Genomic DNA, 23565 nt, shown 5'->3' with positions numbered 1-23565 from the left:
TACATTGATTGGAAAATGGCAAGTTCATAGCTTCCTGATAATTGAGAGCTGGGTTGTTCCAGATTTCACACCTGTTTGTGTGTCTCTAGGCTTGTGCACCCCGTTACCACTGGAGAACATTAAATCGGCCTGAACGTGAACCAGTGGGGACCTGTTACCTTGCCGACGGGGATAAGGTAGTGGAATATTCACCGTGTCGAACAGGTCAGTTAATAATAATAATAATAATAATGATAAATTTTATTTAAGGGCACCTTTCAAGAGTCTCAAGGACACCATACAAATATTTAGCAGGTAGAGGGAAAACATGTAAGGGGAATTAAATAAATAGTAGAGACATGACTAGTACACAAAGTAAAGACATAATTCAATACAAAACACAATAATAAGGCAATTAATGCACAGATGAAAAGGGAGGGGGATGTGGGGCTAAGGATAGGCAGAGGTGAAGGGATGGGTCTTGAGGCGGGACTGGAAGATGGTGAGGGACACGGAATTGCGGATCAGTTGGGGGAGGGAGTTCCAGAGCCTGGGAGCTGCCCTGGAGAAGGCTCTGTCCCCTAAACTGCGGAGGTTGGACTTGTGGATGCAGAGGAGACCGGCTGATGTGGATCTGAGGGACCGTGAGGGTTGGTAGGGGGAGAGGAGGTCAGTGAGATATGAGGGGGCCAGATGGTGGAGGGCTTTGTAGGTGAGGATCAGGATTTTGTAGGTGATCCGGTGGGAGATGGGAAGCCAGTGAAGTTGTTTGAGGAAGTTGAACAAGATGTTTCATCTTATGGTTTGTGGTTGCTGCTGTAACACTAAACAGCTGATCTCCAATATTTGGTGAATGTCAGTATAAAACTGGCTTGAGAAGTTACCGTGAATGTTCATTTAATCCATGCCCTTCATGATCTTGGACATCTCAATAAGTTCACATCTCGGCTTCCTACGCTCCAAAGCATAAAGTCCCACCCTTAATGGTTCAACAGTGCTTTATTTTGGTAGCATGTCCCCATAGCTCAAGGCCCCAAGTCCAGGTAATATCCTGGCAAATCTTTTCTACACACTTTCCAACTTAATGACATCCTTCCTATTTCTGAGCATGCAGAACTGCACATAGTACTTTCCATATTATCGATTTGTACAGCTACATCATAATGCCCCATTCTTTGTACTCCATATGCTTCCCAATAAAAGCAAGCCTACTTCACTATACTGCCCACCCTCGCCACTTTCAGGGAACTGTGCACCGGTACTCCCAGATACTTTGTTAGGTACATGGATAGGACAGAGGGATATGGGCCAAATACAGGCAAATGGAATTAGCTTTGCTGTAGCATTGTGGACGAGTTGGGCTGAAGGACCCATTTTCGTGCTGTATGACTCTAATTCTGTCCTGTAACACTCTCCAGCGCTCTACCATTTCCTGTGTAAGTCCTGCCCTGGTTTGACAAAGTGCAACACCTCACACTTGTCAGAGTTAAATTCCATTTGCCATTGCTTGACCCACCCTCCTTACTGATCTAGATCTTGTTGTAAACTTTGATATCCTCCCTCACATTCCACAATCCCACCAGTTTTGGTGTCATCTGTGGCATAGCTGGTGTGGCCGCTGCCTCTGCTCCAGAGACCTGGGTTCAATCCTGACTTTTGTGTGCTGTTTGCCCATTATCCTTGTGACTGCATGGATTTGCTTCGTACGCTGCGGCTAATATCACAGCTAATATTCCTCAATGCCTTGGCGTCCTTGATCTTCTCCTTTGTAAAAACAGAGGAGAAATATTAATTTAATATCTTCCCCATCCATCATGCCTTTCCATAAAGATGGCTCTGTTGATTTATAAAGGATCTATTCTTCCCCTAGCCACCCTTTTACTCTCTCTAACCATACCTGCCCATGTTTTTTTTTTAATCCTGTTGCCTTCATCTGGCCCCTGTGGTTTATCATCTGTGCATCTCTGAGGGTGCAGACATTTAAATTAGTGAGAAATCCACCTCGGATTAATATTTTCGTAACAACAATGTAGATCAACGGTTGAATCTTTGGAGCAGGATTGTTAGCGATGTAACTGATTTCTGGTTGAACATGGCAAGATCGACCAAGTATGGACTTCATTTCTATCTCTCTGTTGATGCCGTAATTAGTGGCAATGCCACGTTGAATCAAGTGAAATGTGGAATCAAGCATTTGATAAAGTCCCACATTGGAGATTAGTGGGCAAAATTAGAGCACATGATATTGGGGGTAGGGTACTGACATGGATAGAAAATTGAAGAGTAGGGATTAACGGGTCCCTTTCTGAATGGCAGGCAGTGACTAGTGGGGTACCGCAAGACTCGGTGCTGGGACTGCAGCTGTTTACAATATACATCAATGATTTAGATGAAGGGATTCAAAGTAACATTAGCAAATTTGCAGATGACACAAAGCTGGGTGGCAGTGTGAACTGTGAAGAGGATGCTATGAGGATGCAGGGTGACTTGGACAGGTTGGGGGAGTGGGCAGATGCAGTTTAATGTGGATAAATGTGAGGTTATCCACTTTGGTGGCAAAAACAGGAAGGCAGATTATTATCTGAATGGTGTCAAGTTGGGAAGGGGGGAAATACAAAGAGATCTGGGGGTCCTTGTTCATCAGTCACTGAAAGTAAGCATGCATGTACAGCAGGCAGTGAAGATAGCAAATGGCATGTTGTCCTTCATAACAAGAGGAGTTGAGTACAGGAGCAAAGAAGTCCTTCTACAATTGTACAGGGCCCTAGTGAGACCACACCTGGAGTATTGTGTGCAGTTTCAGTCTCCAAATTTGAGGAAGGACATTCTTGCTATTGAGGGAGTCCAACATAGGTTCATGAGGTTAATATCTGAGATGGCAGGACTGTCATATGTTGAAAGAATGGAGCGACTGGGCTTGTATACTCTGGCACTTAGAAGGATGAGAGGATATCTTATTGAAACATATGTTTCAATATAAGATTATTAAGGGATTGGACACGCTAGAGGCAGGAAACATGTTCCTGATGTTGGAGGATTCCAGAACCAGGGGCCACAGTTTAAGATAAGGGGTAGGCCATTTAGAACGGAGATGAGGAAAAACTTTTTTCACCAAGAGAGTTGTGAATCTGTGGAATTCTCTGCCTCAGAAGGCAGTGGAGGCCAATTCTCTGGATGCTTTCAAGAGAATGTTAGATAGAGCTCTTAAAGATAGTGGAGTCAGGGGATATGGGGCGAAGGCAGGAATGGGGTACTGAATGTGGATGATCAGCCATGATCACAATACAATACAATACAATATTTATTACATGTCATTTGAACCTCAGTGAGGCTCAAACGAAACTCCGTTTCCACAGCCATACAAACAAAGACAATTTCCTACAGACATACACACAATTCCATTTACAAAAACATCCATCACAGTGAACCCACTGGGATGGAAGGCAAAGTCTTTTCTCTCCCCTGTTCTCCATTTCTCTCCCGATGTCCAAGCCCCAGGCGGGCGATGATAAGTCCCACGGCCATTTTAGGCCATGCCGGACGATTTACGGCCCCGCTCCCAGTCTAAATGTCACAAAGTTGGAGCCCCCGGCGTGCGCTGGAATGTCCCACGGCCATGAAGCCGCGCCGGGCGATGTACGGCCCCGCTCTGGGTCGTTCCAACCCCGCGACACGGGCTGGAGAAGTCGCGTTGCGGGAGCTCCGGAAAGCGGTCTCTCCCCCCCGGACCCGCGAGCTCCCGCTGTCCCAGTCCACCGGACTTGCGGTTGCAGCTGGAGCCTCCGAGCTACGTGGTCGGGCCGCAGCAGCGAGTCACCACTGCTCCCCATACTCCGATGCCGGCCAGTAAGTCCGCAGCTCCGCAGGCTCCGTGACTGAGGCTGGAGGCCGCTCCACGGTGCTAGGCCCCAACGACAACGGAGACCCGACAAGGAAAGGGTCGGGTCTCACGTACAGGGAAGAGATTTTAAAAAGTTTCCCCCTTCCCCCGCCCCCCACATATACCCAGTTAGAAACACTATTAAAAAACACAAACAACTACATTGAACTAGACAAAAATAAAAAAAAAAGACAGGCAGGCTGTAGAGGCCGCTGCAACAGTGAGTCGTGCCGCCGCCTTCAATGAACGGCGGTGCACCAATTGTCTATTGTCTATTGAAAAGGTTTATTGAAATTGGTTCTGCCGAGCTACAAATTGACACTAGTAAGGGTAATCATGAACTTTTCTCTCTACTGTCAGCATTCAGGTTGCTAATGCTTTGGGGCTTAATAGTTCATTGGATCCCGATTGCTTCCGATAATAACGTCAGTGTTAGTTTTAAAAATATCTCCTTCAAACTCTATGGAAAAATAAATGGCTAAATTACCGTGAATTGTTTGGAACCAGTTTTTTAGAAACTGTCACCATGGCTTTTAGATGGACTTCACTGATAGATGCAATCTCCAGTCACAGAGGTCAAATTCCCTGAATTAATTCCCATGTAATAGCAGTTTTCTCTCTTACCGCATGTGAATAGAGTCTTCACAAATGAAAGTTGAGTCCTTCCCAAAATGATTTGATGGACTACATTGTGCAGTTTAATTTAAGTACTAACAGATGTTGTGGAACATTTTGGCATTTTTCCATACTGTAAGTTATTTTTTAAGCACAGCAACACTATCCATTCTAGTGGAGATTCCGCTGAAAGTGATTTGGGGATGAATTGAGTTGTTTGAGGTTGTGAGAGCTGAAAGTAACTGTCTATCTTTCCACTTCCTTGTTTCAAGGGGAGCTGAAGGCAGCTGAAATTCTGCCTTTGCAGTACTGCGCATGAGTAGCACAACCTTCTTGGCGGGTTTGGTCCGCCAATTGATCCCTTGAACTAGTATTGTCATTCAATAAGATGACAACTGATTCAACTTGTCCCGGTGTGCTCCCGTTTTTCCCACCATCTCTCCATCTGCCGTCATCTTCCATCCCCCACCCATTCAGTAATTCAAAATGAAGGAGATTTAGAAGCCTTGGGCAAATTGAATTATTACTTTTTTTTTTTAAATTATTTTTACGGAGAGGAGAACAATCTGTTCATGCGCAGTTTAAGATTTTTTTTAAAAGCCGACTGACTGCCTACCTTGAGTAATTATTCACGGCACATGCCTGGTGATGACGTATGACGCAGCGGTGTTTTTTCAAGTGTCTCGACATTTTATTTGTCGTTGCCGGATTTTGAAATGTTCAAAATCTTTTGGTGACACTGATATGATGCCGGCAGTTGCCGAAAAAATCGCCAAGTCCTTTCAAAAAAGGTCTAGACGACTTGTCCCTTCAGGGCAGAATGGTCAAACACCCTTCATTGTAGCTCCATTGGAAACGGAAATTGGCATTTTCAAGTCAACTTGGTTTTGAATTTGAAAAACTTTAATATTTTAATTTCCCATTTGACCCAAATCCACCCAGGAGGTCAGATTTTCTTGCCTGCATGATGGGAATTGCTTTGAAAGAATTGTCTTCGGAACTCATAAATTCTGCATTTTTTTGTTTACATGTAGCCAAAAATGAAGCTGATGGCCAAGGCTTTTGCCAGGGAGGTTTCAGCATTGACTTCACAACGGTAAGAGCTTTCTTTGCTTTGCAACATGCCAGCTATTTTTAAGGGCAGTAAATGTGTGTAGAATTATGTAACCTATTAACCCATGCATATTGATGCCGCCAGTCAATGAGGCATGAACATTTAGTTTGGATTTAAGAGAGAGTTAGATAGAGCTCTCGGGGCTGGTGGAATCGGGATAGGGGGAGAAGGCAGGAACGGGTTATTGATTGGGGATGATCAGCCATGATCACAATGAATGGCGGTGCTGGCTCGAAGGGCCTAATGGCCTCCTCCTGCACCTATTATCTATGTTTCTATGTTTAGTTTTGCGATACTGCATGGAAACAGATCCCTCGGCCCATCGAGTCCACGCTGAACAGCGATCCTGGCACCATCCTACACACACTAGGGACAGTTTACACTTCTACCAAGCCAATTAACCCACAAACATGTACTTTTTTGAAGTGTAGGAGGAAACCGAAGATCTCGGAGAAAACCCACACAGTCGCGGGGAGAACGTACAAACTCTGTACAGACAACACCCGTAGTCGGGATCGAACCCGGGTCTCTGGTGCTGTAATGGGGATTTTTCACAGGGCGACTTGACGCAAGATGTGACCAGAGTGAAGTGGTCGTGGTCTAGCACGATATCATACGATATAACGGGGGGGGGTAGACAAAGAGTTCCCACGGTACTCGGCATTTCTGTTATTTGTGCGAGTGACTTGTTCCTCTCCCGAGCTTTCCCGTTAAATCTTGAATGAGCATTGTAAACTGTCAAGTGCAATTAAATCATCACGCGGCACAAATGATGTCATAATTTATTTTATGGCACTTAGAGACATGATTCCAACCTCAAACACAGAGGGTGTAAAAGCTGTCTGCGACTTTTTTACTTTGCAGCCGCAGGGCACAGACAGACATAAGAGAAGTTTAAGTTAACTGCAAAAACAGCACTTTTACATCTATAGCATTGTATGTTTTTAAATCTTGGATAACATTAAATGGTTCTCCTGTTGATGAACTGATATATCGTTATATATACTCACATGAGCACCCGGGATACTCCGCAGCCTTCGTCTCCAGCAGGTTCCGTTTTCTCTCCCTGTTTCTATAATCCTTTCTGGATTTATCGTAGAGAATTTCGTTAAATTGGTACCATTCTACAAGTTCACCCTCTTGTTCCCTGGAGAAGTTATATGGCCTTACCTTCTGCCATCTTCCCTTTATATACGCATCTGTTGAGGCTATTCCTACAACGGCTACTGGGGAGGCAATCTGAAATCCACCTTGCTCACCCTCTCCCTGCTCTAAGGAGCCCACTGGCAGTGTTATCTGTGGCATCTCCTGTTGCCTCTCCACCTGTCTCTCTTGCTGCGTCTCCTCCTCATTCTCCTGCATGGCAAAAACCTTTCTGACACGCTGTACCCCCTTTCTTTGAGCTTTTCTGGGAGCCATCTCTGCTTGTTCCTGTTAAAAAGATTCTCCAACAATGACAATGAGGTGGGACGTTCTCGATGGACACATGTTCCATTGGCGATATTGAGATCGCCTTTTTTACTCACCTTCTGTCCCCTCTGTCCAGCTTCCGGGTTTACCGTTCGCAGGAGTTCCCACGGTAACCGCAAGAGTTACTACGGATATCGCACTGACCACTACATTCATAAAATGTTGCAATGCTCAACCACAAGTGTACAAGTCACTCTTGGAGAAATTCAAGCTTGCTTGAATCTTCTCACGAGTACCCAAGTTACAAGATTACCTGCCGTTAGCGCCATGGTGGTCCATGGTGGTCCACGAATGCCGTACTGTTATCGCACGAGGTTCCCACGATGTTAAACTCTGGTTACCTCTTGCGTCAAGTCACCCCGTGAAAAGGGGGTTTAAGGCAGCAACTCTACCGCTGCGCCACTTTGCCGTCCTCTTTAAAAAGAGACACTTACTTAGTTTAATGCTATTATTATTTCCACCAAGATTTTTTGCCTGGACAACTTGACTTTCTGTGCTACAATTTAACCCATCACAATTTACCACACTGCAATCCCAGTTTATCTAATATTTTGCGTTTGCAAACTATTCAAGCTATAATAACCCAGTGTGACTATGCTTCAATGTGTTGTCTGTCATATTGTTTTAACCCCACACAGTTTAGATTTTATGTTCATTTTAGTTAGGCAGCCACACTGCCCAGGATTGCAAGGTTTACGACTTGGATATTTGCAATCTGTATCATGTCTCGTGCAGTAGATTTAGTTTCATTGACCTGTTTGAGAATCCAGGTAAATTATTTTGACTCCGAAACCAGTAATTAATGTTCAGAATATTCCCCACTTTAGTATTATTCTGTGAGCTTGAATTTCCATTTGTACAACATTGCTCTTTGAAGTGAGACAATATACAATGCCGCATGACAACATAAGTTGAGAAATTTAGCTCTTTCTCTTCTCCATTTGTGAATTGCAGGCAGGCAGAGTGGTTCTTGGGGGACCAGGCAGTTTTTACTGGCAAGGTAAAACACTACAATACTTGATTCATATGAAGAATTATGCACATTCTAATTGTAAACATGCTAATGTTATTTATATACCATAGAACTCCTGTATTATTTTTAATGTTTTGACTTTAATAAACTATTCATCTTTTAAAATAGAAGATGTTTCCCCAAGTTTTCAGAAACTTGGGGAAACACATTTTCTTCCTTCAAATAATATTTGTAAATTTTGATATATAATTTTGATAATTATCATTATTAAACTACATTTAAAGCTTAGTGTACAAAATTTGCAAAGTTTCCACAAATACATTTACGCATCAATAAAATCAATGCCATTCCACAGGGCAGTTAATCTCCGATGAGATTAAGGACATCGTCACAATGTACAATTCTTCAGTGTTTATCTCACAATTTCCGAATCAAGTCTCGACACGTGGGGCTAACGCTGCATTTGATGACAGCTACCTTGGTAAGTGGTGCTTGGGTTTCATTATGCTGTTTTGGACAAAATTGAAATGGATTTTAAGTCTTGCTTAGTTTCGAGATACAGCATGGAATCTGGTCCTTTGGCCCATTGGTCACCCATTGGCACTAGTTGTGTGTATCCCACTTTCTCATCCATTCCTGACACGGTCGGGGTAATTTACAAAGGCCAATTAACCTATAAACCTGCACGTCTTTAGGATGTGGGAGGAAACTGGAGCACCAAAAGAAAACCCACACAGTCATAGGGAGAACTTGGAAACTCCACACAGGCAGTAGCCGGGCCAGGATTAAATCTGGGTCTCTGGCTCTGTGAGGCAGCAGCTTTTACCAGTTGCGTCATTGTGCTGCTGGTGTGTCTCAATGTTTCTTCAATATCAGTTTAATTTTTGTTCTGAATTTTTGAAATTCCCCTTTTCTAAGATTTTTTTTGTTCAAATCTGATGATCAGGACAGCAGAACTTTACTGAAATCAGCACCTTTGTTTTTGAAAATTGTTTATAATGTTATTTTATTGTTACTTCAAACTGTTGGAATACTCTTGCAGTAAATAACCTTCACAGTGACTCTCTATTTTGTTATTCAAATGGTTTAACAATTACTCTTAACCAAATATGAAACGCATTAGCATTCATTTTATTGGCAAACTCTGATTTAAGTCAGAGACCCATCAAAACATTTTCACCACTTATCTGAATGTTGGCATTTCATCCACAGGTTATTCAGTTGCTGTTGGAAACTTTACCAATGATTTGGTGGAAGGTAAGCCTTCTTTCAATGTGGATATTTAAGGACAGTGGAAATAATGTATAAATGGTCTTCCAAAATCTATATCGATGCTTAACCCCACTTAAAAACATCGAAACATAGAAAATAGGTGCAGGAGTTGGCCATTCGGCCCCGAGCTAGCACCACCATTCAATATGATCATGGCTGATCATCCAGAATCAGTACCCCGTTCGTGTTTTCTCCCCATATCCCTTGATTCCGTTAGCCCTAAGAGCTATATCTATCTATCTCTTGAATACATCCACTGAATTGGCCTCCACTGTCTTCTGTGGCAGAGAGTTCCACAACTCTCTGGCTGAAAAAGGTTTTCCTCATCTCAGTCCTAAATGGCCTACCCCTTATTCTTAAACTGGGATCCCTGGTTCTGGACTCCCCCAACATCGGGAACAGTTTTCCTGCATCTCGCCTGTCCAATCCTTTAAGAATTTTATGTGTTTCTATAAGATTTCCTCTCATCCTTCTAAATTCCAGTGAGTATGTCCAATTGATCCATTCTTTCTTAAAAAAAAACCTAAATAGAAGCTGGGAAAAGGATGGTTTCATTCCTCCACGAGGGAGGCAACAACTGATCTAATATTTTGTTTGGGTCATAGAGTGAATGAGCGTGGAAACAGGCCCAACAGCCCAACTTGCCCAAGCCTTGTTCTTTGCCATTCCTATATTAAGTATTTACCTGAATGCCATAGTGTTCACTGTAAGCACTATGGACCAAGAGCCCCCACCCCCTGTGCATCTGCACGCTTGCCAAATCTGTGTCCTCATCCTCCCCACCACAGGGCTACACAAGTTACTGAGATTGGGGTGAAGATACTGGGACAACATTTTTTGGGGGGGATAAACACAAATTACTCTATCAAGCTCAAAGGCAAGGAGAGGTTTCCAGGTGATCAGTGCATGGAGAAACTTATGGTTTCCCTTCTGCCATAAGTTTGTTAACCTTACTCAGGAACACTCATTTTCTGAATTCTTCAACGAAAGCACAAAACCAACAAAACTTTCATGGGACGATGATGCTCGTCTGGGTTGGAACATGCAACCTAGTTTCTACCTGAGGGCACTTGTTGAAATGTTCAGAACAGTTACCGATGGCCACAAATGCGGTTGTACTTTTTTCTTTCTTTCACACCGCTATCCCTCATGATCCCCTAGAAACTTCTTCCGTAGGAAATTGTGCACCATTTTGATAGAAGGAGAGGGAAATTTGGAAGATTCAAGGGTATGGAGGAGCGCCACGATGTAGGATATGCTCAATCTAGAGCAACAGTAAGGAATAGGGATTTGGATTGGAATAGAGATTTGAATAGAGATCTAGAAAATAATGTGGGTGTTCACCTCAGTTATTCAACTTGTCATTTTAACATTAGGGCAACAAAACAGTTTTGTTATACCTTAAAGCGCTATTTGCACTTCCCATTTTAAATGTATTCTTTCCATAACGCTACACTTAAGGAGGTGTATTATTAGACATAGATGGCTTGCAACAACATCCTGTCCAAAGATTGATTAGTATCTTTTATTTTAAATTTTGTGGATACACATCTTAAAACACTGTTAATTTTAGTAATGAGATTTTTGGTTCTGATTGTGGGTTTTAGTGAGTCGTATGCAAGATGACCTAGAACTTCCTTCACTCAGCAGTCAACCTTGCATGGTGTTGCTGTACATTTATAAATAATTCTATGCACTTTTCTACAATAGCGAGAATTTGTCTGATGCAAATCCATTCTCATATCTCCTCTAAATCGTCTGTATATAAGTTTTCTTTTGCAAGTCTCGAACACTCAAATTATAGTTTCTTCATAATGGTGTTATCGTTATTACGAACAGTATAAGCTTTGACACCTTGCCTGGTAGCACTATCTCAGTAGCTACTCCATAATCTATTAAAAACAGTTTTCTGTGAAAACGCAACCAATTCATAGTTAACCTAAAGTTTTCACAATTCCACAGGACTTAATTTATCTAAGTAAACTATTTTACGACACCTTGTCAAAGTATTTGAAATTCCATTTACGCCATGTCAACTGGATTTCAACTTGGTTAGTGAATATCATTTCCAAATATGACATCATCTTTCAAAAATATCGCACTACATGAGCTTTTTTGCACTGGAACAATTTGTAACAGTGTTCTGCTAACTACTGGCAAGTCCTTACGAGTACATATTTCATTGTCTTGTCAATGAATGCAGACATAAGATATATCAACACTGGTGACTCAACACCTGAGCATGCATTAGGACTATTGGGAGTGGAAGAAGACTGGTATAACCAGGTTCTCAGATCAGTTGGAGAGAGGAAGAGCATAGAGTGGGAGTTCTCCCCACTGCAATCAGTCTGAAGAAGGGTCCTGGCCATTTTCTCCAGAGATGCTGCCTAGCCGCTTAATCACTCCAGCATTTTGTGTCTGCCTTTGAGACTAGATACTGTGCGCAAGTTGTTATGCAAGTGCACTGTGATTATTTTTGACTAAAGATATGAAACCTTTCATTCCCTTTTAGATTTTGTAACTGGTATTCCAAGAGGAGCAAAGTCCCTGGGCTATGTAAGGATTGCTTATTTAATACAACATTATTTGGGAAATGATTTAATTAGAATGATAAAAGTTAACTCAATTTAAGTCATTTTATCGTTCCTCGAGCATGGTTCCAAGTACTATTATCTTTCTACTTTAAGCGGCAATTAGACAATTTTTACACAGCGTAATTGCATGGGGAACAAATGAGTTTGTGACAACTTTTCTGTATAGGGGGAGGCTATGAATGGTTGTTGTTCCTCAGGATGTTCAATCTCCACTAAAAAGTGTAGTGTGATCTTTCGCCTTCAAATGACAGGATGTACAAAGGAAGGCGCCCATTCACAGTGTGGTGCCAATTTAGTACCATGGAAATGTTGGTTTAGGAGATGTGCTTGAATGCTTTATTGGCCCATTTAACCCACAGCTTTCTGACTGAAGCAAGCTGTGTGTATCTCATTTTTTTTACAATAGGATTTTCAACCTTTCAATGTACCATATGTTCTTAACATTGACAGGTGACTATTTTAAATGGAGTTAACATGGAATCGCTTCACAATTTCACTGGGGAGCAGGTAAGTAAATCTTTGTGTTATATTTTAAATTGTGACTTGATACGTTTGAAGATCAATACTGAAAAACAAATATGACGTGTATTTCTTTTCCTTAGATGGCTGCATACTTTGGTTACTCTGTTGCTGTTACTGATATCAACAGTGATGGGTAAGGTTGTGTATTTTGGGGTATGTGCTGCTTTGGAACAATATACTGAAAAATTGTGTTTAAGATATGCAATGTTCCACGGTCAGTGGTAAACACTAAACATTTTGGGGTATTTATAGACTAGAGTGATACAGTGTTAAACAGGCACTTCGGCCCAACTTGCCCACACAGGCCAACATGTCCCAGCTACTCTAGTCCCACCTGCCTGCGCTTGGTCCATATCCCTCCAAAACTGCCCTATCCATGTACCTGTCTAACTGTTTCTTAAACGTTGGGATAGTCCCAGCCTCAACTACCTCCTCTGGCAGGTTGTTTCATGCACCCACCACCCTTTGTGTAAAAACGTTACTCCTCAGATTCTGAATTTAAAATCTGAAATTGGTGTGCAAAGGTTTTTTTTAATTTATGAAAAACTATTTAAAGGTTGCATTGTTAATAATTCTTGGGTTCTCCAATTTGAAATGGAATTTATTCTTAAAAAAATAAATGAAATGATGCGCGAGGAATGGTTTACGTATTGGGAATGCAACTCGCTCTAATTTGAATCAATGTTGTTAAAAGCTGAATACAAATTGTTTGGATTTGAAAATGATTCCAGACCAGGCGGTCTGTTGATTTTGAGGAGGCAGTTTAGACGATATAAAGTAAGTTAGCAAAAGTATGGAGCAGAGAACAGGAGGTGCAATTATCTTGACAAGTTTGAGAGCTCTGTGATCGTGTGCTCACCATGAATGAAAGCAAAATAGATAAGGATTGGATTAACAGCAACAAGAACTTGTAAAGCCTTCAGGCCCTTGCAAACAAAAGTTCAAGTGTGCTAGGCCTACTTATAATTGGAGTAAGAGATGAAACAATTGGATGGGGTCAAGATTTATAGCCAGAGGGTGTGTGATGGAATAAAAGTGAAACAGCGCTTAAAGAGCAGCATGTTAGAGAAGCACTTCAAAGGAAATGAGCTTTAAGGAGGTGTTAATTTCAGCAAAGAGGCACAGATTCACTGGATATTTTCAAGAGAGAGTTAGATTTTGCTCTCAGGGCTAATGGAATCAAGGGATATGGGGAAAAAGCAGGAACGGGGTACTGATTTTAGATGATCAGCCTTGATCATATGGAATCACGGTGCTGGCTCGAAGGGCCGAACAGCCTACTCCTGCACCTATTTTTCTATGCTTCTAGAAGTGGTGGCAAAGTTGAAGATTGCTGTTAGGTACAAAAGCAGAAAATATTCAGTCTTTTTGTTTGGTTGTAAAATGGGGGATGGAGGGGGAGTTAGGGAGGGATTCCAGAATCTTGGTGCCATCAGTGGTACAAGCGTGCTGATGATCTTGGTGTACATAATCTTAAATCACTGCAGGAGTTTATAAACAATAGTGGTCTAATCAGAGGCAACATACTCAGTGGTGGGCAGTGCTGGAGTTAGACCATATGCTTTTCACCCAGGAGTCAAACTCTCTCATTGCCTGTAATAGCGAGTGATAATGCTTGTACCTAGTTTAGCCCTGAGATATGAGGAGCATGCGGGGGATTTCCCCTGCCCTGTTGGGCTCCTTGACCAGTGCGTTAAGGCAGTGCGGGGGACAGTTGTGGGTGGTCGAGCTGATTGGAAGGTGTCGGTTCTGATTTGGGTCAGAGTTGGATACCAGGGCACCCAGGGAAAGCCATGGCATTAACAATGGATTCAGGGCACAAGAACCGCCGCGTTGCAAACAGGACCCAGGTTTTGTCACCGAGAAGGTGCGGAAACATTCCAGGCAGTCCAAAGAAGTTCAGTGTTAATGATTTATCTTTTGAAAAACTGGGGAAAGTTTGAAATTTGACCTGAAAAAACTGAATGTCTAAATCGGTCTGAAGAAGGGTGTCGACCAAAAACGTCACCCATTCCTTCTCTGCAGAGATGCTGCCTGTCCCACTAAGTTACTCCAGCATTTTGTGTCTATCTTCCATCTAAACCAGCAACTGAAGTTCTTTCCAACACAGAGCTGAATAAGTGTTGATTTTATATGTTTTAGGTTTATGGTTATTATTATTGTCATGTGTACCAAGGTACAAGGAAAAGCTTTGTTTTGTATGCTAGCCAGTCACATCACATGATACTATACACAAATGCAACCAAGCTGAACTCATGTACAGTAGGTAGAGTCAAGAGAAAGATACATAGTGTAGAATATAATTCTCAGCATCATAGTTCCAGAAACTTGTAAAATATTATAAAGATATTAAGTGTGGTGGGGAAAAGGTATATCCATATAACTAGTGTTAATCGGATGGGGTATTCAAAAACTGGTTCAATGCTCTTTGGCACTATTATCATAACATGAAATAGAGTTCTTCATGAAAATCTATTTTATAAATATTTAGCCTCTGAGTTGAGAACATTGGGTCCTTTTTTCTTCAAATGCATTAGCTGAGATGAACAAATGGTTTTTTTCCTTGTCTGTATTTATCCTGTGACCATATTCTACATAAGGAAAGCTTAATCAGACCTGATGGGAAACCAGTTATTTACGCTTATTCAACTTTTTTTTAACGTGTGTCTTGACTGTCACCATCTTGGTATGCAGGTTATGTGTTATTATTTGCACCAGCTACTTGGTGCAGAGGGGTCACAACTTGATATCTGGTGCTGTGGTATTTCCCGGATCCTGGCCAAAACCCTTCTGTTTTTGTAATTGCTGGAAATGGTGCAATCTCTTTTGTGTCCTTTAAAAGAGGAAGAGATCCAGTCTTGTACTTCACAATGTAATCTTCTTTTCCGTAAACAAGTTAACAAAATCACAACTAAAGTTCATTGGAAGAGCACGACCTACTGAATTGGTAAAAAACTGCCAAATCTTTGTTCTTCAAGCTTCCTCTTCCCAAATTTCCTCTTGATATGAATAAAGAATAAAATTGGAAGGAAATGTAAAGCAGGTCTTCCAAGTTCTTTGGCCTCAAACCTTTATCTTCAGATAAGCCCAGTTTGGCAGTCATGTCACTGTGCTCAGCCAGTTCCAACTAATATTTGGAGCCCAGATATAAGTTAGGAGATTTGAAACAAGACATCACCATTGCTTTGACTAATTTCATGACACAAGACAGATTGGATGAAAACTTTGTGCTGAGATAGTTAAGCTCATGGAGCAGTGGTGGAGTTTTTGGTATATCTGTCCAAAGTTGACAGATGTTGAGTGAAATTCTTACTCCAATCTATCTATTTGAAAAGATATTTGAGAAATATTAACTTAATGTTAGCTATGTTGCTTGACATTAGCCCTCCAACACCTATTGGGCTTAATACGATACGATATGATCCAATAGAACTTTATTTTTGCCCCAAGAGGGAAATTGATCTGCCAACAGTCATAAAATCACATAATCCATGAAACATGAAATTAAAGTGACGAGTGGAAAGGATTGAGGGATGTACAAAGATTGGGGAGGGGGTGTGCGGGTTGGGGGGGGGGGGGGGGGTGAAGAGGGTAGAGGGGAATAAGTCTCAGTCCACCCCACGACAGAAGGGGGAGGAGTTGTAAAGTTTGATAACCACAGGGAAGAAAGATCTCCTGTGGCGTTCTGTCCTGCACCTTGGACATAATGGGCACTGGAGAGGCATTGCTCCTGGAACCTTGCAGTTAAAGCTGATGACTATGTTAGGAATAAATAGTAATCATTCTCTGATTATATTTGTGTGAAGCTGTAAATCTGAGCCTGTGCAATATATAATTTCTCCCATTTCTTTAAAGCATGCTGTGCAGTTGCACAGTAAATCTTAAAGGAATCTGTTCCCACTAACTTAATGGTGAAAATCTGTCTTCTAGATTTGATGACCTTTTGGTTGGAGCACCGCTTTTTATGGTTCGTGGTTCTGATGGAAAATATCGAGAAGTGGGACAAGTACATATTTATTTTCAGGATGCTCCAACTAGTTTTAAAAATGCTTTGAAGCTGACAGGCACAGAGACCTATGCCAGATTTGGGTCTTCAATTGCACCTCTGGGAGATCTCGATCAGGATGGTTACAATGGTGAGTTTTTGTTTTATTTGCATCCTTTTAGTATTTAGTTTTTAAATGTAACATTCTGTGGCCTTGTGCTTACACAGTTGATTCTGAGGAATACACTGTACAAACAGATGTTGCCAAAATTGGTGTACATGCTTTGAGGTTAATGCCAATGAAAGCATCATGTGATATAAATTCAGTCCCTACTCTCAAACCTGACCTGAGTTCAGCAAGAAATTATCCAGTGCATTGAATTTACTCAAGACTCGCAGAACTCTCTTAGAGGTTTATTAAGACTAAGCAAATAATACAACTAATAAAATATAAAACACTAGAAACTATATTTTAAAAAACTGCAAGAAACTCCAAGGTGATTCAAGAGTTTTTATTGTCATATGTCCAAGACAGAACAATGAAATTCTTACTTGCAGAAGCACAACTGAATATGTAAGCACAGTACTCTGTAAAACAAATAAACAATAACAGTGCAAAAAGGCAAAACCAATACCCAAAGACTATGTAGTTCAGATCTTATTGGGAGGTTGCAGTGTTGAAGAGTATATAGTAAATGGCAGATCCCTCAGCGTTTGGTTTGCAGAGGGATCTTTGTGTGCAAGTCCATACCTCCCAGAAAGTAGCAATACAAGTAGATAAGGTGGTAAAGAAGGCGTGTTTGACTTCATTGAGTATTAAAATTGGTAAGTCGTGTAGCAGCTTTATAAAATTTGGTTCGGCCACATTAAAATACTGGGTGTAATTCTGGTTGCCATACTTTTGAAAGGATATGGAGGCTCTGGAGAGGGTGCACAAGAGATTCATCAGGATGTTGCATGAATTTAGTGTGTTCATCATGCTCCAGGCATGACAAAGCAAAGCTGAGCGGAAGGATGTCATATCGCAACCTACCTTCAGAAGGATCTGCAAAGTCACTGTGCTGATAGCCTGTATAGCGGAAATATTAGAACAGAAGCTATTGGGAACTCCACATTTGTAGGAAAACGGCAACACTAAATGAGGTTGATTTCAGTTCAAACATTCAGTGGAGCAGAAATATAGATTCTTCATCTATTAATAATTATGTAGTTGTTGGTTTTACAAACTAATGCATCGATGAAGGGGAGAAGCTTGTTGTGTACCCTGCATGGTTGGGTTATTTGGGGGAGTTTGACCACAACTGGGGACCATGTAGCACTGTGGGCTAGTATCAACCATGTAACTTCTGATCAGGAAAAGGTTCCATTCAGTTGAAAGTGTAGTGCGTATTGGCACTGCTTCATCAGTGTATTTGCCAAGAACAATAGAAATTGTAACATAGCATTTATTCCATGCCAGACTGCAATCTAATTTGTATTAACAAGATTGGACGACTGAGTCATCCTTTTGACTTAGTCATCTTAGAATGGATGTCTAAGATCCTGGTCCAAAGTTTGTGAGCCACAGCTGAAAGAACAGACGAGTCATGTATTTTTGCAACCCTACAAATGGAGCATGTTCAAGGCATGATGAACCAAAGCTGTGCAGAAAAAGCCATATCCCAACATATGCACAAAGATTCTGCAAATTCTTCAAATCGGCAAAGCTTTGCTCATAGACTGTATAGCTGAGATATTGGAAGAGAAGCTGTGGGGAACTGCACAGGGTAGCAAACTGGACAACAATGGCAACACTAAATGAGGTTGATTTCAGTTCTTCTTCTTATCGAGTCCACACACAAGATTAGAAGTTGTTCAGCCAGAGCTGAACACACCGCGGCATCCACATACAATGGTGTCTGTCTTGTCGCTTCTTGTGCGTGGTGGAGGAAAGATTGGTGGAAACAAGGGCCGTGACGTGAACGCTCTTTCCTTGACCCCGATTTCAGTTCAAACACTCCTTGTGGCAGAAATATTTCTGATTTATGCAGTGGATTTGATTAATACATAAAATTGTCCTTTGTCGCCGATCAAGTGTGCGATGGAAATTTAACTCAGAAAAGAAGCAGTCTATGCAGAAGGCAAATCAAAACTCATTTGTTTTTCTATTAGCTTAGATTAATGGCCTGGTGATTGTTGGATGAATCCCCGCTCCAAATGCATCCCACCCACGCCATCCTGCCTAACCTGCTTCCTGAGCTGAATTCCAGAACAACCTCTACAAAATTCTTTTGTCGTCGTATCTCATTTTATCATTCCTCTTTTATTGTCATTTTGTTACAGAAATGTACAAAATTCTTAACTTGTTGGAGGAGTGTCAAGGACGGTTGTGATGGAGGCAGGGCACGGGGCAATCTATTGACGGGCACAATTGTTGGAGATTGTGATTTGTGCAATGTGGAAAGGGAGAGCATTTGATCTGTCTAGTAATTGATGGTGGAATAAAAGACCTTTCCCCTCTTCTCCCACACCCGTCAATCTTACCTTTCTAGTTAATAACCCAGCTCCCTTTTAGTTTCTGGTTTTGTTGGTTTTATGTGGTTTTACCTGGTTATATTCCTAGCAAGTGTTTAGACCCTAACCATTTACTGTGCAAAATACTTTTTGTCCGTTTTTTTTAAATTATTTTACCAATCACCTTCATTTTCGAGATGAGGAAAACTTTTTTCACACAGAGAGTGGTGAATCTCTGGAATTCTCTCCCGCAGAAGGTAGTTGAGGCCAGTTCATTGACTATATTTATGAGGGAGTTAGATGTGGCCCTTGTGGCTAAAGGGATCAGGGGGTATGGAGAGAAGGCAGGTACAGGATACTGAGTTGGATGATCAGCCATGATCATATTGAATGGCGTGCAGGCTCGAAGGGCCGAATGGCCTACTCCTGCACCTATTTTCTATGTTTCTACGTCCTTTAATTTTTGACATCTCTCACAATGGGATTGTATTGTATTTATTCTGTCTGCACCTTTCAGTATTTTAGACACCATTGTTGGATATCTTCATTTCCTGCTCTGTTCTCAGGAAAATGTCAACTCGCCCAGTCTACCCACATATTAAAATCCTCATTTCTAGAGTCCTTTTAATCAATAGTTTTTGCACCCTCTCATAAAGCCTTCGCCTTTTGCCTAATATATGATGCCTAAAACTGGTTCCTGCTCGTGGGCAGGTAAGGGTTAGTAAATTCTTTATTTGTCCAGCCATTCCCTCCCTGATCCTTGCTACCATGTGTTTCTCATTAAATGATGGCATTTGGACTGCATGGTCATTGGGAAACACAAACCCTCTCAGAACAAGCTGTTTAGCAAATTTGCAGTCTGAAAGAGGAAGCTAAAATTGGTGACACTACCAAAAATACTTTGTGTGAGCAGGTATTTCTGATTTTGTACAAACATTGCTTTGTGTAACATTGTTTCTGTATCTCTGGGTCAAGAAGAGAAAAAATAGAAGCCTATCCTAATATCCTTCTATCCTAATTGATATTAGGAGCTGCTGTGCATTAAAAGGGGCCATGTGGTTCGATGCTCTACTCGGCTCTACTGTGGCTTCACAGTAGAGCCGAGTAGTGCCCTTAGCAGGGCAAAGAAAATCATCAAAGACAGCTCCCATCCTGCGTTGGGACTGTTCGACCTGCTGCCCTCTGGAAGGCGCTATAGGTGCATCAAATCCAGGACAAATAGACTCAGGAATAGTTGCTTTCCGAGAATTATAACTACTATTAATTCTAATTCACACATGCACTGATTTCACTGCCCAACACCACGGACTTCCATCTGTATATATGTATATATGTATGTAGCGCCGCAGAAATTGTGCACCTATTCCCGTCCCCATCCCCCCCCCCCCCCCCCCCTTCTCCCTTCTGTTTTTTGTTTTTTCTGTTTCTTGTTTTTTGTGCTAAATTGTATGTATGCACTGAGCTCGAGCAGCTTTCACTTTCACTGTACATGTATAGTGACAATAAATGGCATATATCTATATCTTCTACTCAGAGTGGGAATTGCTTCTGGCTGTCTAATTGTGTTTAATCTTGGCAGCACAGTGGGGCAGCTAGTAGAGCCATCGCCTCACAGCAACGGAAGGACCCTTGTTCGATCCTGACCTCGTTCTCCCTGTGACCACGTGGGTTTCCTCGCATATCTCTCATCCCAAAGATGTGTGGGTTTGTAGGTGAATTGGCTTCTGTAAATTGCCCCAAGTGTGTAGGGAGTAGATGAGAAAGTGGGATAACATAGAACCAGCGTGAAGGGGTGAGTGATTATCCATATGGACTCGGTGTGCTGGAGGGCCTATTTCCATGCTGTGTTTCTGAACCCAGAAACTAAATACTCCTCCATTGATGTCAATAATCACTTGTAAACAAATGAGGGTGACAAGTGAGCTCTTTGCAAATGGTCTGCAATAAGTATAAAACTTTCAGGGGAGTAAAGAAATGATGGGGATTGGAGGGCAGGTAGCCAGTTTTGGAGGAAAGATTGTTTAATGTCTGTTCTCTTTAAAAAAAAATAAAAACTGGGAAAAGATTGTAACAATGGCAGAAATGCACAACAGGTCAGGCAATATCTGTGGAGAGAGAATTGCACTGACTCAAAAGATCAATGACCTTGCAGAACAGAAGTTAGCTTTTTTTATTGTTGTTTTCTGTGCACTTCCTGACTGTTAGACCAAGTAATGAACTCTGTTATGATCTGTAATGAAATGCTTGCCACGGGTTTTGTAATCATTAGAGAGATGTGCTGATTCTTTACCTTCAACAGTCAAATGAATTATTTTTTTGCTTTTCTGCTATGATGGTAACCGCATGGTATACAGCTGAATTGTGTACTGCCCAGAGCAATGCATCTGGAGCAATACAAATGTTCTTGCATGTCAGTCACCATTTTAATTTCACAACTGGTTTGGCTTGGTTCTGTTCCAATGAATATTTGGGGTGATTTGGTATCTTGAAGAATTTCGTAACAGATGTTGCTTATGTCATTTTTCCCAGTTTGCGTAATTTGTATTTGTGGGTGTTCTTTACGACAGTTTTTTTTTGCTTTGCAGTTTTGATTTCTGTACAGTTTCCAGCGGTTAAATGCTCTCATTTAAAAAAAAAAAAATCATGACTTGGTTTCTTAAAACATTTTTGTTTGTCCCCATCTCCTCAAGGCAATGATTAGACAGGGATGTAATTACATTTGAGCTGACCACATTTTATTTCTATGTCCTGACTTCTAGGGTGTGAATGCACTGTGAAAGGCCCTTTATAATTGAGTCAGTGGGCAAATACTTTCCACAGATAATCCTAAAATAGAAGTTAGAAGTAGGAATCATGCTTTAAAAAACAATTTACTCTCAGCCTGCAGTCAAAGAGCAATGAAAGTGCATCTTCCGTCACCGTGGCTGAGGTCACCCTATAATGTTCTCTCTTGACATTACTCATGGTAATTGAGATTATTCTCTCTTGAGTCAAATCAAATTGGCAGAAAGAGTCAGTGTTGAGCAGAATTGTTGTGTGGAAGAACTAAATTTTTCACTGAGTCTGTAAATTGAAAAGGCGAAATTGTATTCTTAAAAAAACGTATTCAGCTAAACTAATTTTTAATAAAGATGATTAAAACAACATTCCTTTTGTTTCTAGATGTTGCAATAGGAATTCCTTATGGAGGGGAAGACCATAAAGGCCTGGTTTACATTTACAATGGGAAATCTTCTGGTTTAAATCCTCATCCTTCTCAGATGTTAGAAGGACAGTGGGCTTCTGACAGAATGCCTGCCAGTTTTGGTTATGCCATGCATGGCGCTGTTGATGTTGACACAAATGGATATCCAGGTATGTCTAACAGCTTAAAATGATCTAAAATCAGTAAGTATGACTACTAAAAGTTTAGAAAGTAGAACCGAGGAACTGCTGGAGTAACTCAGCGGGGCAGACAGTTTCTCTGAAGAACATGTGCAGGTGACATTTTGGGTCGGGATCCGTCTTTTGGCCTTTTTCAGTCTGAAGAAGGGTCCTAACACGAAAATTCACCTATTCATGTTCTCCAGCGATACTGCCCGGAATACTGAGTTATTCCAGCACATTGTGTCTTTTATTGTACTACAAATTTACATGGGTTTTCAGGGATAACCAGATAATTACATCATTACCCCTCAATTTTGTATGATCACGAAATACCTCAAAGTTTACTCTAAAAACTTCATTGATGAGAAATACCCGATTGCCAATTAATCACCAAATTGTTTTTAAAACTGTGAAGCTGATTCTATTGACAAACATAGATGGATTATTTTCCATTTTACACTGCAGCCTATATGTAGTGGTCTCCATAAGTTGAAGTTCTTCCATTTCATTCTGACACTCATGTCCATTACATGTCTTTCACATTTTCTTTAGTTGACCAGAAGGTCAGTCTCATAGAATAATTTTCTGGACCTGATTCTACGTATTCTACAGTAAACATTATTTACTGAATTATTCTGCTTGATTCCTTGTACTCTTTGCAAGGTAGATTTTGTCGCATGCTGCCCTTACTGAGGATCACATTCTATCTTGTCATAGAATCAAACAGCATGGAAACAGGCCCTTCGGCCCAACTGGTCCACGCCGTCCATGCCCCATCTACACTAATTCCACCTGTCTGTACTTGGCCAATATCTTGCCAAACCTATCCTAACTAAGTACTTGTCCAAATGTCTCTTAAATGTTATGATAGTATTTGCCTCAACTACCTCCTCTGGCAGCTCCTTCTATATACCCACCATGCTTTGTATAAAACAAAAAGTAACCCCCTCGGCTTCCTATTAAATCTCTTGCCCCTCACCTTAAATCTTCCAAAGATGACTTTGCAAGCAAAATTTTCCTTTGGCATGTTCACTTGAGACATTGATATCTTATTAGATACTAACCATGCTGAAGCATTGGTGCTACTATTTGATATATCATCATAGGGAATGAGGGGCGGATGGTATCTGGTTTCTCTTCTGAAGCAGTCGCAAAGTACAGATGCTTCAATAAGGATAAAACGTTTCCCTTGCTAATCATGTAATCGAATGCAATGGCATGGGGATGCAGGTTTGTACACTGGGTAACTTGGCAGAGTCGATAAAGCAAATTCGGACTCTTTTTGGTCATTGTGTTCACTGG

At 41.3% G+C, this 23565-nt stretch overlaps 1 protein-coding gene across 1 annotated transcript in view; it reads left to right on the top strand.

The window, feature by feature from the left end:
- LOC129698675 (integrin alpha-V-like) overlaps positions 1-23565 on the top strand; it is an 82505-nt gene that overhangs the window by 35489 nt on the left and 23451 nt on the right. Inside the window, exons 4-13 of the mRNA XM_055637833.1 lie at positions 90-204; positions 5509-5570; positions 8013-8058; positions 8387-8512; positions 9244-9288; positions 11816-11859; positions 12348-12404; positions 12500-12552; positions 16350-16555; positions 22060-22251. Of these exons, the coding sequence (XP_055493808.1) occupies positions 90-204; positions 5509-5570; positions 8013-8058; positions 8387-8512; positions 9244-9288; positions 11816-11859; positions 12348-12404; positions 12500-12552; positions 16350-16555; positions 22060-22251 (946 nt within the window). The remainder of the gene's footprint in view (positions 1-89; positions 205-5508; positions 5571-8012; positions 8059-8386; positions 8513-9243; positions 9289-11815; positions 11860-12347; positions 12405-12499; positions 12553-16349; positions 16556-22059; positions 22252-23565) is intronic.

Source organism: Leucoraja erinacea, chromosome 7 (genome assembly GCF_028641065.1).
Source record: "Leucoraja erinacea ecotype New England chromosome 7, Leri_hhj_1, whole genome shotgun sequence".
NCBI classification, from domain to species: domain Eukaryota; kingdom Metazoa; phylum Chordata; class Chondrichthyes; order Rajiformes; family Rajidae; genus Leucoraja; species Leucoraja erinaceus.
The sequence above is the reverse complement of the archived record's forward strand: the minus strand, read 5'-3'. Positions and strand labels throughout refer to the sequence as shown.